General features: G+C 38.0%; 1 protein-coding gene across 1 annotated transcript in view; it reads left to right on the top strand.

Moving 5' to 3' along the window:
* Nucleotides 1-8,237: 8,237 nt before the first annotated feature.
* PRAP1 (proline rich acidic protein 1) overlaps nt 8,238-17,057 on the top strand; it is a 15,237-nt gene continuing 6,417 nt past the window's right edge. The window contains exons 1-4 of the mRNA XM_044660273.1: nt 8,238-8,383; nt 9,167-9,233; nt 12,929-12,987; nt 14,983-15,083. Coding sequence (XP_044516208.1) covers nt 8,238-8,383; nt 9,167-9,233; nt 12,929-12,987; nt 14,983-15,083 — 373 coding nt within the window. The remainder of the gene's footprint in view (nt 8,384-9,166; nt 9,234-12,928; nt 12,988-14,982; nt 15,084-17,057) is intronic.

The following is a 17,057-nucleotide window of genomic DNA, read 5'->3' as shown; positions in this document are numbered from 1 at the left end:
ACATCTCAGGTGATGGCTCAAAGTTTGCAACACCCAGATTTTCATAATATTTTAATATTATTTGATTATAAGGTCACACTAGCATCATTGTGAAATAACATTGAATGGAAAAATGTTATGAAGGGCATGCCAGTACTTTGGTTAATGAAACCCAAGATTATATTTGACCTTCTGGCAACCACATCCTACTGTTGACTCATTAACTTTGCACCTCACCAAAATCTCCAGGTCTTCCTCATATTAACTCCTGCTAAGCCACATTTCTCTTAGCCTAGTCGTTTTTTGTTTTTCTTTTTTAACCGAAGAGTTCAGCATGGTACCTAATAGTTAATAAATGTTTGTTGACGAACTGATGAGAGGAGTTTACATTTACCCATTCTGAATTTCCATTATCTTTCTTAAATTCTTACCTTCTGTCTTAGAATCAATACTAAGCATTAGCTCCAAGGCAGAAGAGTGGTAAAGGATAGGCAATTGGAAATGTTTGAGGCTATATTTGAACCCAGGACCTTCCATCTCCAAGGCCTGGCTCTCTATCCCCTGAGCCATCTAGCTCTCCTCCTGTTTAATGCATTGTTACTCTCTCCTTTTTAGATCCTAGCTCACTTTTCCATCATAGCTCTCTTCTAGTTTCCTGTCTTCTGAAAGTTTAATAAAGCCAATAACTCCATTTAAGGAAAGGGATCTCAACCTGGGTTTGAAACAGCACTAGGGGCTATAAGAAGTTTGTCAAAGAAGGAAGGAGGAATATTTGATAGATAATTATATTATATTTTTGAAATATCTCAGATATGACAGCGTTTGTGGGGAAAATTACAGATTAAAGTGAGAGCAACTTTATGATACCCAAAATATCATGGATAAAATAATTTTATCTATCATTGATAAAAAATTATGTAAAAAAATTGGGCCCAGGGAATAGCCGTTAGCCACTACAGTTGAATCTTCCCTCCACATTAAAACTCTTAATTATTATTCTTAGTACCATCCAATGTACATTTATTTATCTGTACACAAGGATATTCTGAGTGATATTATTAATTCATCTACACTCTATACTGAATTTTCCTGATTTATGAATCTAATAATACTGGCAAAAGAATAAATGAGATCAGTTTGCTATGACTTCCCTTTGGTGAACCCATGCTGTTTCCTTGTGATCCTGCTTCTCTCTCTAAATAAATGCTCACAAATAATTCATTTTCTAATAGGTTCTAAATCTTTTCCAGAGATAGATAGCACAAATTCTCCCTTTTTCTCATATTCCTTTCTCTGAATTATTATAACTCTTTGCAGATTCCCCTGAATCTGTTCATCATGTCCATTTGTCAAATATCTGTGTCTTTTATTCAGGCTGGGGTCACCACTTTTCTGATGACCTGTTTAATCTCCTAATATCTTCCAGGACCTGTTCTACTCTTCAGGGAAGCTCTAGTGGGACAACATTGAGAGGCAGCATGAAATATTGGGTACCAGAGTAAGGAAGATTTGGGTTCAAGCCTCATCTTTCACTCTCACAAGCTCTGTGATCCTTGGCAAATCCTAATCTGTAAAATGGAAATAATCGTAACCTGTTTATGTCACAAGTTTCTCATGAAGAACATATGAGATAATACATCAACATAATTAGTTAATGGTCATCAGTGTAATAATTATTATTATCAAAGAACTCTGGAAAATTGAAAGTGCTGTTCTGAGTCAGGAGGGTGGCAAAGACTTTGAAAAAGTAACTCTGACATCCCATCAGGGCATTACAAAGAATGGTGAAGGGAGTAGCTTCAGATAGAGAAACTCAGAGACAAAAATGAAAAGATCTTTTCTCCCACACGGCTCTTGTGTTCTTTGGTGAGAATAAAATGTGTAAGCATGTATATAAATATAATATAAAAGCAATGTTTAAAAGGCAATAATGTAGGAGATGGAGAGTTGGCTTCAGAGTCAGAAGTCCTGGATATAGAATCAAACTCTGTCATATACTAGCTATGTGACCTTGGGCAAGTAACCAAACCCCTCTATAACATGAGTTTTTAATGTGGATCTGTGGGCTTTCCTTTTTTTAATACTCTGTTTCAATATAATTGGCTTCCTTTGTAAAATTATGAGATTTATTTTCTATGTCAACAAACATTATTCTGAGAAGGGGTTCATGTGCTTTGGTAGTCTATGAAAAAGATCTATGACAGGCAAAAAAGTCCAGAACCCTTGATCTAGAATTATAAGTATTGTGATGGAAAAGGTGTTTATCTGCATAGGTAGAGGCATGATCTTACCAGGCACTCCTATACACAATGAATTCACAGGTTTTGTTAAAAAGAAAAGTTTGATGAAGAAATATTAAGGAGGGAGGAATCTAACAGCTGTGGAGAGGACCAAAATATACTTGGATAAGTCTTGAAGGAGTTGGGAAATTCTGAGAATTAAAATAAGACAAGAGGATTCAGGACATAGCACACGCAGGGGAGGACCTGTGCAAAGAATTGGAGGTGGGAAATTCACATCCTGTAGGAATTAGTAGCAGGTTATCTGTTCAGACCAGAATGGAATATGTGAGATGGAGAAATGTTCCAAAACTTTAGAAAGCAAGCAAGCTGAGGCTAGGCATGAAGACCTTTGCATTCTGTCATAGAGGTGTTGGGGGGTTACTGAAGATTTCTGAGTGATGTGGTCAGACTTTTTACCAAGTGCATTTCATAATCTCTATTCTAATCTAACTGGCCCACCCGGTGTTCTCAAAAGAAAGCACTGCATTCTCAAATGGGCTCTTCTCCATGTGTAGAATCAATCAAGGTGGCCAAGAAGGGAGAAGGATGACATTCTGGCTCATAGTCAGAGAAAGGCTGAAAACTCCCCCAGTGGAATGATTTTTTTGGTGATGTTCAGACTTCTACTTCAAGACTCCTTCACTGGTGATTACAAAATGTATAGTGTCTGAACGAGGTGGGTGCTGGGAGAGTCAGGGAGTCTTGTTCTGCTTTCAGAAAGGGCAAGACCAGGGATGGGCAGGGTGGGAAGCTGCCTAGGGAATAACAGGCAAGGGGCCCCAAAGGAAGATTTAATACATAAATATGTATATATAGTGTTATGCATTAATATATTGAATATTATTATAATAAGATATATGTTTATATATAAAATATTGATATTATAATATTAATAATGTGTAATATAAAATATGGTTATAATAATATATCAAATAGCATTATATTCATATTAATTATATGTGGTTTACATTAATATACAACAATATTATGATAATATTCACAGCACATATTGTACATCAACATAAAATATTGTTATAATAGTAATAATATGTAATATTATATATAAAATGTAAGGTATTGATATAATATTAATAAGATATAATATACATTAATACAAAATATTGTTGTAATGATATATATCATAAATCAATATATAGGATGTTGTTATAATAACATCAATAACACATATACATAAATATGTAAAATATTGTTATAATAATATAAATAACACATATACACTAATGTATAAAATATTGTTATAACATATACTATTACATATCAATATATAGATATTATAATACTACTAATAACACATAATATACATTAATATATAAACATTGCTATAATAATAGAAATAACACATAATATTATGCATTAATATATAATATTGCAATAATATTAATATCATGCAATATTATATGTCCACGTCCAGTTCAGGTGCCCCTCCTATATAAGACCTTTCCTGATTCCGTAGGGTTAATGCTCTCTCAATCTTGAAATTCACTTTTATTGTTTTTTATAGTTTGGACTTTCTTCTCAGGGTACATGTTACAGCCCCTCCCCTGAAAGAAGGACAGCTCATTGAGGGGAGGGTTTAATCTAACTTTTGTCTTCATTTCCTTAGAATCTAGTGTGCAGTAGAGGTTTAAAAAGTATTTATTGAGGTAGTTCAGTGGATTGAGAGTCAAGCCTAGAGATGAGAGGTCCTGGGTTCAAATCCAGCCTCAGACACTTCCCAGCTTTGTGACCCTGGGCAAGTCACTTGACCCCCATTGCCTGCCCTTACCACTCTTCCACCTAGGAGCCAATACACAGAAGTTAAGGGTTTTAAAAAAAGTATTTATTGACAAATCCGGCCTCAGACACTTCCCAGCTATGTGACCCTGGGCAAGACACTTAACCCCACTTCCTAGCCCTTACAGTTCTTCTACCTTGGAAGCAATACACAGTATTAATGCTAAGATGGAAGGTAAGGGTTTTTTTAAGTGTTTATTGAACTAAATTGTTGAGGAATAATGGATTAATTTTAAAAATGGGTTTTTATTGGGTTGGTTCAGGCATTTTTTTCAACTGTGTCCTACACTTTGTGGCCTCTTTTGGGAGTTGAGTGGTTTGCCATTTCCTTCTTCAGCTTATTTCACAGAGGAGGAACTGAGGAAAATAGGGCTTAAGTGACTTGCCTGAGGTTTCACATCTAATAAGTGTCTGAGGCCGGATTTGAATTCAGGCATCAGATGAGTCTTCCTGACTCCAGACCTGGCACCACCTGGCTGCTCCTAGCTGGCTTAGGGCCATCTTCCCTTTTCTCATAGAAACTTAGTTTGAAAAAACCTGAAAGAGTGTCTAGTCCAACCCAGCAAGCACACTGACGCTTGCTTACAGGAAGGAAAGAGAGCTTACCGAAGGTCCAAATCTACTTCCCATCTGGAACCCATTTCATTAAAGAGCTCTGCTTGTCCGGCTCAAGCTGGAGAGCTTTTCCCAGAAATGAATCTGAGAGCTCAAAGGGAAGAATCTAGAAACTCTCTTTCCCTATTGGGGAAAAATGTGTTAAAGAGGGTTAGCGGTTAAACGAAGGTTAAGTAGCACCCAAATAAGAATTGTTAACTTGGAAGCATGAGGCTCAAGTCTAGGTCCTTGAGGAAAATCAACAGCTCTTTAGATCCCACCCTCCTGCAATAAAGAAGCCTGAGGAAGATCTGGGTACAAAATCTGCTTTTCAGCACTCAGCAGCTCTGCCACTATAGGCGCCGCTCTTCTTCCCAGAGCCTCTGTCAAAATGGGAATAATCAAACTTCCCAGGCTTCTTGAGAGATAATGTCATAAAATGCTTGGTTGGTTGGTTGGTTTTTGCAAACTTAAAAAACAGTTACATGAATGCCAGCGATTACAATTATTATCCAGGGAAGAGACAGCCTATTGTGAGCAAATGGAATCTTTACGGAGTCCTAAGGATCTCTGATCCTTTTCAGAAATGTCTGTAGATTTTTGTATTGAACTGTCCAGCTTAATGCAGTTGCTAAGGATTCCATTCTCCTTCTTGGACATCAAGGACCTCTCCTCTCTTTATTTTATTTTTTTTAACTCTTGCTTTCTGTCTGTTTGGTAACAACTTTAAGACAGAAGGGCAAGGGCTAGGCAAGTGACTTGGTCAGGGTCTTTCAGCTAGGTAGTATCCAAACCCTTTCTTTAAACAGCTAAATCCTGTAACTTCACAAAAATTAATTAGACGGTTTGCTGAAGGTTTAGGGCAGTTGTCACTTTTTTTTTCTTGTTCTCTTCTCCATTGATTTCAAAAACACCCAAGTAACTCCTGCCCTTGCAGAAGGGCTCCCTGCTAGAATAATTCATTTTACAGTCCAGCCACACGTGGAGCTGATGTCCTATTAACCTTAGCCCTGAATCATCAAATCTATTTCTACAATTTAGTTGTCACAAAGTGTAGCTCTTACAGAGCCATGCCTGGCTCTTCAACGCCTATCACTTCCATAAGTCTTCACCAATGGGGCCAGTGTAGTCAGGCTGCCCCCACTTTGGGCTTCAATCATAGGTATATGCCATTTTCAAAGAATCTCAGTGTAAATAGTGGAAGGAAATATCTAGCCCAACCCTTGTTTTATAGAAGAGGAGTAGGATCATAAATTGAGAGAGAGAGAGGGACCATAAAGGCCAACTACAAATGGATAAACTGAGGCAGACAGTGGTTAAGTGACTTGTCCAAGATCATACAGGTGACATATATTTGAGGAAGAATTTGTATTGAGGTCTTGACTCCAAGCCCAGGATTCTAAGCACTCTTAGCTGCTCTTAGCTGCCTAAATTAAGACCTGCCCAAAGTCATATGACTAATAAATAGCAGAGACAGGACTCTGGTTCTATTTAAGCTAGGTTGTCTGGTTCCACTCAAGCAATCAGTCAATCAATCAGGGCCCAGCACAGTGTTTGGCACGTAGTAGACCCTGAATCTAATCCTCTCCCCACTATAACCCATTGCTATATTTGATAGTCATTGAAAATAATGAAAATAGAAAGCTAAACACAGGAAGCATAACAGTCATTTACTGCATCAGAAGCAAAAAATAAAAATCTAGATTGCTAAATAGAAAGTTTTCATTTAGCATCCACTAGTGTATATAAGAATTGAGGGCACCCAGGCAAATTAGGCAGCTAAATAGCCCAATGAATAGATCATTGGACTTGGAGTCAGAAAGATCTGAGTTCAAATCCAACCTCAGACACTCATTGACTGTGTGATTCTGGGCAAATTACTTAACTTTTCTGTCCTTTAGTGTCTTGTCTGTAAAATGAGGATCATGAGAGCATCTAGTCCCAAAGCTGTTGTCAGAAAAAAATATATTTGTAGAGTGCTTCACAAACTTTAAAGAGCTCTCTAAATGCTAGCTAATAACTAGGGCTGTTATTATAGCAAATGTTTTTTTTTAAACTTGGCAACACCAAATTATTCCTTTTTATTCTCTGACTCGAGAAGGCTACTATTAGTGAGAGAGAAAAAATAATGGAACATAAATGTTGTTTTTTAAGTCTAATGGTATGTGTTGAAATTGTCAGACTCTTTATAAATGCTCTATTAGCCTGGTCCTATAATTGATAGATCCTCTAAGACATCTCCCTCAAACTAGACTCATGTGGTAGGTTACCCTTCCCCAAATAGAGTCAGTAAGCACTTTCTGGTTTTGAATGATGACACAAATAAGTCCTGGGCTGAGTACTAATCTGAGAGTCTGCAATCTAGGGTTTTCATTCCACTTTGGGAACTAATAAATGTATGACTGCATCCCTCTGTAGGGAATTAATCAATCAACATTTAACAAGCATCTGTTATGTGCCAGGCATTGAGCTAGAAAGATAGTGAGGATACAAGTAAAAAGAAAGAAATGAGTCTAATCACAATGAGCTGATAGACCAGTGGGGGAGATGACAAGGATCTATAAAATATGTGACACAAATATAAAGTTAAAACCTATTGAGATAGGAAAGGAGTGCATAGGATAGAGCTGGGAGACCCCTTAGAGGTCCTTTAGTCCTTTAAACCAAACTCAAATAAAAAGGGATCCTTGCAGGTTGCATATTATTGACTTAAAAAACCACAATTTAACATTATCTATATCATGTTGTATTATATTTTTATTATTTTGTTGAAAGTTTCCCAAATATATTTCAATCTGGTTTGGGCCACACGTGGGAGTTTTACAAGCCACTAGCCACTAGCTGGTCATAAATTTGACACCTTTACTGGTTCAATTTCTTAATTTTTCAAGGGTAGAAACTGAAGCCTAGAGTGGATAAATGATTTACTCAAAATCACGTGCCAGGAAAGTAGCAAAGGCACGATATAAAGCTTAATTCTTTGACTGTAAATCCAGTGCTTTCTTCTGTTAAAAAAAAACAAAAACAAAAACAAAAAACAAGGATGAATTAGAAGTGATGTCTAAGGTCCTTCTACCTCTGATTGTATTTGGTCTAAGGATCCTTCCAGATCTAGCATTCTCTGTTCCAAGGGAGGCAGCACTATACAATGGAAAGAGGGTGGAATCTGGAAGCTAGGGGACTTGGGTCAAACTCCTCTCCTGGTCACTGTCTATATGACCTGGGACACCTCTCTGGACCTCAGTTTGTTCATATGTATATATATATATATGGTCATTGACCAAGTTGACCATTCTCTTCTAGTCTCTTCTAGCTCTTAACCTACAATCCTATGGGCCATCCTAGCTTTGATATACTATAGATTTTGATGACTCAACCCATATCCCCTTCCAATATTCATAATTAAGGATCATGGGGCACCTCATGGGAAGGTGCTCAGTTGGCATCCAAATCCTATCACTTGAAGAGACTCGAGACCAACCTACCCCAGAGGGGTGATGGCAAGACTAAGGACAACAAAGGAGTTGTGCATTTGCATTTAATTTAGAAGTATTATGAGATTCCTTTAGAAGACTCATTATATAAGGCATGTTTATGATTGGCATAGACCATAACCAATGTGCAATTATCATTGACAACATCCTGAACCAGGGATCAAAAGTTTGTATAACAAGGATAATCTCTATGGCTCAGCAAGGTGTAACCAGGCACTCCTGGCACACTGTTGATGCAAGGTAGGGGAAAGGGTGGCATTTCTTCATTCCATCTCTGGTTTTGGAAGGGAAGCCTAGAGTTGAACATGACAGTGATGTAATCCAATCCGAACAGCATTTATGAAGTGCCTACTGTATACAAGGCAGGTGTTAGATGCAGGGAACCATGTAGCCAGAAGAGAAATAGATATGAAGAGAGAGAGACAGAGACAGAGACAGAGACAGAGACAGACAGAGACACACAGAGAGAGACAGAGACAGAGAGAGAGACAGAGAGAATCCATGTCCTCAAGTAGCATACATTCTATCAGTAAATATAATAACATAAGCAGATAAGTTGATATATGATAATTTGATAAAAAGCAACAGATGAGAACTGAGTTTTAAAAGAAACTAGGGATTGGAAGAGGTGGACTGAACACAGCAAAAGTAATTTTGTGAATTTCTACCCTGAAAATATCTCATACTAATCAAATCTCTGCCTCTCTCTGCCTCTTTTTGTCTGTCTGTCGCTATTTCTACCTCTCTCCATTTCTGTCTCTGTCTATGTTGGTGTTTTGGTGTCTCTGACTGTCTCTTTGTCTTTGTGCCTGTGTGTCTGTCTCTGTCTCTGTCTCTGTCTGTCTCTTTGTCTCTCCTCTCTCTGTCTCTGTCTTTCTGTTTTTGTGTCTGTCTCTCTCTGCCTCTGCCTCTCTGCCTCTTTTTGTTTCTATCTACTTCTCTCTCTCTCTCTCTCTCTCTCTCTCTCTCTCTCTCTCTCTCTCTCTCCTTCTCTCTTCCTCCCTCCCTCCCTCCCTCTCCCAGGTTGATCCTACTGGCCAGCTTAGCTGTTCTACTGTTCCAAGAGGTCCATGGAGCCTCCAAATACAAGGTAGGTAACTTTTCAACTTAGCCCCAGACTTGATCCCTGAATATCCAAAACTTTCCTTCCTGCTAAGACCTCTTCTCTCCTGCTTAACTGAACTTCTCAGTGCCCTGAAAAACCAGGTGCGGGGAGCTTTAAAGCTGGTACAGGTCATTTGGCCAAGGGGATGAGAAAAATGAGGACAAGAAAAATTGATCTTATACAGGGTAACAGGTATGTCTTGGAAGAACCAGGGTTCAAACTGAAGCAAACTGTTTTGGAGTAGTTATGTCATGATGGGAGTTCAAATTTTGCCTCAGATGATTAGTTATGTGACCTAAGTAAGTCACTTAACCTTTGTCTGCCTCAGTTTCCTCAATTATAAAATTGAAGATAATAATAGGACCTACTTCCTAGGGTTGCAAGAATCAAATGAGATATGTTTAAAACACTTAGCACAATGCCTGTCAACAAAGTAGGGGCTTAATAAATGCTTTTTTCCTTCCTACTTAGTCGTTTGGTCCTCTTAAAATTGAGAGCTGGATTAGGAGATCTTTAAAGCCTCCTCCAGTTCTGCTTTTATAGAAGTATTTCTATCCATGTCTTTGCTGTCTTGAGACCTTCATACTTCTGGGTTTGGGGAAATCAAAACTGAGAGAAGCAGGAGATCTGACTCTCATCACCACCACCTATCGCCCTGGCCAGATGCTGAAATTCCCATCCTCTGAATCCTGAAATCTGCACACCCTATTCTTTAGGAAATGGAAGCTTTAAAGAGCTCCCAGCTGGAGTTTCAATGAACCAGTCTCATAGATTATCTGGGGGTACATTGTGACCAGTACAGGGACAGCAAGGAAAGGAAATGACTGTTTAGCTAGAGGCCAGAGGAGAAATCTAACCAGGAGATAAATGGCTTGACTCGAGGCTTACAGATTTTCTCCAGAGCCCGATAATGACAATTATTGATTTATAACCTCTTTGTTTGTGAGCAGGAGTTGCTTCATTCCTTGTATTTCTGTCCTCAGCAACATGCATATAGCATATAGTAGCGTCTTTAAAATGCCTGTATTTATATATAATATTATATATACATATGTGTGTGTATCAATGTAGAGATATAGATATAAATATTATATAATCTCTATAAAGCACTTAGAAGATATTATCTCATTTGCTATTTACCATCATCCCATGAGATGTAATCCACTCCTTAACCTCATTTTACAGATGAGGAAACTGAGGTTCAAAGATTCAGTGCCTTTTTCCTGGTCATGTAGTATGGCAAACAAAGGAAACAGTAGCATTTTGAGCAGAGAAAAAATTTTGAGATAAAATATGAATAACTTATATGTATATAATGCTTAACAGTTTACAAGCTTTTCCTCACCATTTTTCCTTTCCTTTACACAGAAGGTAAAGAGTATAAATACTATTATTCAGATTATAGAGAGGAGAAAATGAGATTCAAAGCAAGGAAGTGACCTGTCCAAGGTGATATTGCTACTGAGCAGTACAACAGGAGACTCAAACCCAGATCTACCATCCCCAAGGTCAGAGTCTTTCCACCTTCCCACATGGCCTCTCAAGAGATGAGCACTCTAAGGACCATTTTAATACCCCCCCAGATACAATATGTAACTGTTTCTGGGTGTATATATTATGTCCACACAACCAAGGACCTGTTTCTATAATGGAGCAGCAAATGCTGAGCCCCAAACAGAAGTGGCAGGGAAGTACCCACTAGCTGCTTCTCGCTGCTTCATGATGTTCCTGGTAAATAACTAGAGGGAAGGAAGCAGAATCTGGTAGAATGTTAGAGCTAAATCACTGGCCTGGCAGTAGGCAAGGTGGCCCAGAGGGCAAAGGATGACATTCTGGCTCAAAACCAGAGAGAGGCTAAAAGAGAAATCCCCCAATAGAATGATTTTTTTTTTATCCTGTTCAGACTTCTATTTCCAGACTCCTTCACTGGTGATTATAAGATGTGCAGTGTCTGAACCAAGTGGGTGCTGGGAGAGCCAGGGAGTCCTGTGCTGCCTTCAGAAAGGGCAAGACTAGGGATGGGCAAGGTGGGAAGCTGCCTAGGGAATAACAGGCAAGGGGCCACAAAGAAAGATTTAAAAATAAACATGGATATCATGTTAAATACGTATGGATATAATGTATATAAAATATTGTTATAATAACATATAACATCATGTTACTATATAAATATTGATATAACAATATAATAACAATATACAAAAATGTTGTTATAATAATATTAACAACATGTAACATCATACTTGAATATATAAAATATTGCTATGTTAAGAGCATGTAACATTATACATTAATAATAAAACATTGTTCATTAATTTATATTATTATTCATTAATATATAATATTGTTATAATAACATGTAATATGATATGTCAATATATAAATATTGACATAAGATATTAACAACATAATATTATACATTCATATATAAAACTGTTGTAATATTAATAACATGGAATCTATATCCATATAAACACTGCTATAATAATACTAAAACATAATATTATATTAATATAGAAAATGTTATAATGGTATTAATACTGTATTCAATTTTACACTAACATAAAATCATATTATAATCATCTTAATAATATATTATATTAATTAATAATTAATTGTCTAATGGAAATCTATGAATAAATAAATAATTTGACTATGTGACTCTACACTAATCACTGAATGTCTTAGTGCTCTAGAGAGCCCTCTGGCTAGACGTGGCAAAGAAGGTGCCATCCTGCATTGACTGAAGAGATTCATCACTTGAAAGTTCCCCGATACCAGTGAAATCACAGATTTAATTCTTCTCCCTTTCTATGAATGTATATTATTTCTTGTTAGAAAACTCTGGTCTTCCTGACCTGTATTTACATATTTTGCAGTATTTAGTCACCTCCGTTAGAGTGAAGCCAGCAGACCCCTGTGGATAAGTAACACAAGTACACAGTATTCAAATAGAGGACTGAGGAAGAAGAGAGAAGGGGGAGCAACAGTCAAGCCTTACCTTGGGCATGCAAATGTCTTGCTTCAGTTTGGGAGCCACAGTAGCGTGAAATCTAGGCAGGAAGGGCTGAGAGAAGACATTCTTCATGGGTTAAACTGATTGCAACCAGAATGTCTGAGGTTGGACCCAAATCGTGAATGAATGAATGAATGAATGAATGAATGAATAGAGGATGGGTAGATGGATGAGAAAACAATAAATGTGTCCTATATGTGAGGCCCAGTTTTCAACATTTGGGTTCAAACAGAAAAGCCTGACAGTGCCTGCTTCCCTCTAATGGGATAAGCAATACATATAGGAAGTTGAACCTACAAATTGGGTGGAAAGGCCCCATAGTTCTTGGGGTACAAAGGCCAAGTAGATTAGGATGCATCTTCCTGAGTGTTGTTTCCCCTCGTAAAAACCACATATCTTTCACGTGTTGAATCATTGGATGGTGCCTGAAGATGAGGCTTGTACTGGATGGCCTCTTTAGCCTTAACATTATGGTGCCCGATCCTGCACATGCAACTTAGCATAGATAAAATTAGGCACTGAAAAGCCATAAAACCCTCACAGTTTGCAAGAACCATAAAGGCTCTTCCTAAAAAACCTAAAATCCACTTTTCCTAAGGGAGTCACCCCAAAGCTTCCTCAACCTAATAGCTTACTTACCATTGATTTCTCTCTTGATTTCCAGGTCTTAATGAATGCCAAAAGAAGGGACGGCTTCTCTGAAGAGAACACTAATGAACAATTGTAAGAGCAACATTAAACACATTTAAAGCCTTTTTCTTTATTTTCTCTCCTCCTGGCTCAATAAAATCAGCTTCATTTAGAATCTGTAGCTTTTCCTTGATTTCCAACCTTCTTTGAAATCTAATATACTTTGGCTGATTAAGTGGCAATAAATTCATTTAAAACTAAAACTCTCTCAAACAAAGTACATTTAATTTTCCAATTGCAAAATTAATCTGGGATGGGGTGGGGAGGGGGGCAACCCTCCATCTTCTTTCTCCCTCTTAAATCAATTGCTTTAATGGGTATTTAGATGATAGAAGATACTCATTGAGCCATAAAGATAGGTTCAAGGTTTAGCTCAGGGGATTGATGCTCAAGTTATCTCAGAAAATAATCAATCCTAGGGGTCTTTCTCTGCCCCCTCCTTCCAAACTGCACAAATGAGGCTAATAATTACTATTGCTTTTCCTGCAAGAAGGACAACCTGGCTAATAGTTGGTTGTACTCTAACCCTGCTGGGCTGAGTCAGCACATTCTCTGTTGCTCTGCTCAAGGCTATGGATGAGTCTATATTTGAAATGCAGAGCTTGCCTGCCTCCTGATTACCTCTTCTTAAGCCAGGAACAATTGACCTCTGAATTCCATGGCAGTCTATCCTGCTGAATCAGAAAATGTACCCTTTTAGATCCAATCCGGTCTCTCCCTTTACCAAATTGATTTAGACCAAGCCAAGATATTTATTCCATATATTTGAATGTTTCTCAAAATCATTTGCAGCCCCATCCCCCCCCCAAAAAAATCCAAGAAGTGGTTCACAGTCATTACCTTGGTAGGTACATAGATTTAGAGCTTGGTACGGCTTACATAATCTTGGAAAAATCACTTCACTTCCCTCGGTCTCAATTTCTTCAACTTTTTGATACATGTAAAACCCAGTGGAATTGTGTGTTGGCTAAGGGGGGATATGGGAGGTTTTGGGGAGAGGGAAAGAACATGAAACATGTAACTAGGGGAAAATATTCAAAAGAAAAAGAAAAATATAATCAATTTCTTCAACTTTAAAATGAGGGATTCTAATTAGATAAGCTCTGAAGTCCCTTCCAACTCTAAACTGATGACTTCACTCATGTGGGCACTTCCTCTACCAACTTCTCAGCCAGCCTCCTACCCATCTATGTTTTCTTTCCTTTTTGTTTTGTTTTTTATTCACACTTTTAATGTTATCCTAGTCAAATTGCCCACTGGATACTTTACAGAACTTAACAAAATAGTAAGAAAATCTTATTGGAAAAAAAAAAAAGATCCAGAATGTCAAGGGAAATGATCAAGGAAGTAGCGATAAAGTGGGGAATAGCACTTCCTGACTTCAAACTATATTTCAAAGCAGTAGTCATCAAAACTATCTGGTACTGGGGGCAGCTGGATGGCTCAATGGATTGAGAGCCAGGCTTAAAGATGGAAGGTCCTGGGTTCATATTTGACCTCAGACACTTCCTACTTGTGTGACCCTGGGCAAGTCACTTCACCCTCATTACCTAGCCCTTACCACTTTTCTGCCTTAGAACTAATACCCAGTATTGATTCTAAGACCGAAGATAAGGGTTAAAAAAAACAAACAACTATCTGGTATGCCAGCTATGGTTTCATGAGGAAAATCTTGGACCTACTTCTATATCTAGTAAGGCAAGTGTCTTATTCACTTGTGCCAGCCTTGGAAACAAGAACATTCTACTGGAAACAATATCTCCTGCCCAGAGTCAAGGAATGAGATTTAGCTCAGGATAAAAGCCATTTTTAAAAAGTAACGTAACTATTTCATAGAACAGCTGTCTCTGTTTGCATTTATCCTGTTAGAAAACACACTATTGGCTCAAAGGAAATAATACTTGTAAAACATTTAACACAGTGCCTGGCTCATATTAAACACCATATAAATGTTAACTTATTAATATTTTTAGATGACGTTGCTTCTAGATTTCCTTTATTTTCCTGAAATATCATTTGTTTCCCTAGGAATTGGGGCCGAAAGGCTATTGGCCAACCAGAAAAAGACAACATTCTCTTTGAACCCAAGCCCAAATTGGAACTTTTCACAGATTGGGAGAAAGAACAAGGTAGATATAATCACAGAGACTACAAACCCATCCCAGGTTCCCTGATGTCTTCGTCAAAGGCAGTAGAACCTCTAGCAATGGAATGTTACAAGTCACAACAATCTTTGTATTCTATATGTCATACTTTATGACTTTGAAAAATTCATGATTTCTCTCATGAGTGTTCCCTCTGCCAACGCAAAGCCCAATTTTCTCCATTGTAAATGGATTCCTGAGTTTCTTTGGCCAATCAAATTCACCAGTTGGTGTCCACTTCCTAGAGCTGAGTTTTTGTTTACTAGTTGGGGAGATTCTCATATGATAAACCCCCAAGTCCATTGCCAAGCCTGTGCCCAATGTGTGTGTTTCCAGGTTGGTAGAACATGCCAAGGCTGGTGCCATGTTAGCAAAATCTCAAGCTTTGGGGAAACTCCCTTAGGAAAACTGGGTTTTATCCAGTGGAATTGTGTGTCGGCTAAGGGAGGGTTGGGGGGGGGGGTTGGGAGAGAGGGAAAGAACATGAAATATGTAACGGTGGGAAAACATTCAAAATAAAAACTAAAAAAAAGGGAAAAAACTGGGTTTTAGGTTTTTTAGACAGAGCCTTTATGGTACTTGCAAACTGTGAGGATTTTATGGTTTTTCAGTTTTTCCTTCATATCACTGTGGCCATCACAGAAAGATTTTAACAGAATAGACTCTAGTTATGTAATCTTCTTAATATATAACCTAATATATAAATATTCTTCCTAATATATGACCTTCCTAATATTTAATTTGATGTATCTAGGAGGTACGATAGAAGTATTAGTCCTGGAGTAAGGAAGACCTCAGTTCGAATATGCCTCAGGTAGTTTTGTATGAGCCTGGAAAGTCACTTCTTTAAGCCTCAGTTTCCTCATCTGCCTTGCAGAGTGGTTGTAAGACTCAAATGAAATAATATATGTAAAGTAGGGGCAGCTGGGTAGCTCAGTGGATTGAGAGCCAGGCCTAGAGATGGGAGGTCCTAGGTTCAAATCTGACTTCAGACACTTCCCAGCTATATGACCCTGGGCAAGTCACTTGACCCTCATTGCCTACCCTTACCACTCTTCTGCCTTGGAGCCAATACATAGTATTGACTCCAAGACAGAAGGTAAGGGTTTAAAAAAAATAAAAATATATGCAAAGTGCCTTATAAAATTTAAGGTGCTGTATTAATGTTAATTTTATTATTATTATCATTAGCTAAAATATAAGTATTATTATCAGCAACTAATATATAAGTATTCTTCCAAATATGTAACCAGTAGTAGGTGTTGTAGCACACATTCAAGCTGGATATTCTCTGGATCTATAGTACAATACTCCCCAAAGCTTGGGAACAAGCCTCAAACTTGAATTCAGATTGGAGAAATACTCTTCATTGTCAATAGCATTTTGAAAGAGTTGAGCTCAATCTTAGTCTAAAATTCCAAAAAAAAAAACCTTTGCTCACACCCATATGCACCCCCAAAAAGGACAGATTCTTCAGCTCTGACAGTCATCCCAACTGGTTATAGCACATTCACAGCTGTCTGTTGCCTACCCAGCATTGCACATTGACCAGGGCTGGGAAATATCACTGAGGATAGCTGCTGATGCTGCTTAGGGCCATTTTTAAAAAAAACTCTTACCTTCTGTCTTAGAACCAAGGCAGAAGAGTGGTAAGGGCTATGCAATGAGGATTAAGTGACTTGCCCAGGGTCACACAGCTAGGAAGTGTCTAAGGCCACATTTGAACCCAGGATCTCCTGTCTCCAGGCCTGGCTCTCAATCCACTGAACCAACCAGCTGCCCCCTGCATAGAGCCATTTTGAGTCAGCAAATGTTTATCTCTAATTAACCTTAAATAAAGCCTATGCAAGCAAAACCAACTGAATCTATTCTCTTTGGTCTCTGGACCTGGAGAATTCTTTAAGCCTGGTGTTGCTTATCAATCAGCCAGCCAATCAATCTACAAGCACTTATTAAATA

Source organism: Gracilinanus agilis, chromosome 2 (assembly GCF_016433145.1).
Source record: "Gracilinanus agilis isolate LMUSP501 chromosome 2, AgileGrace, whole genome shotgun sequence".
Lineage (NCBI taxonomy): Eukaryota > Metazoa > Chordata > Mammalia > Didelphimorphia > Didelphidae > Gracilinanus > Gracilinanus agilis.
Note: the sequence above shows the minus strand (reverse complement) of the source record. Positions and strands in the feature narration are given on the sequence as shown.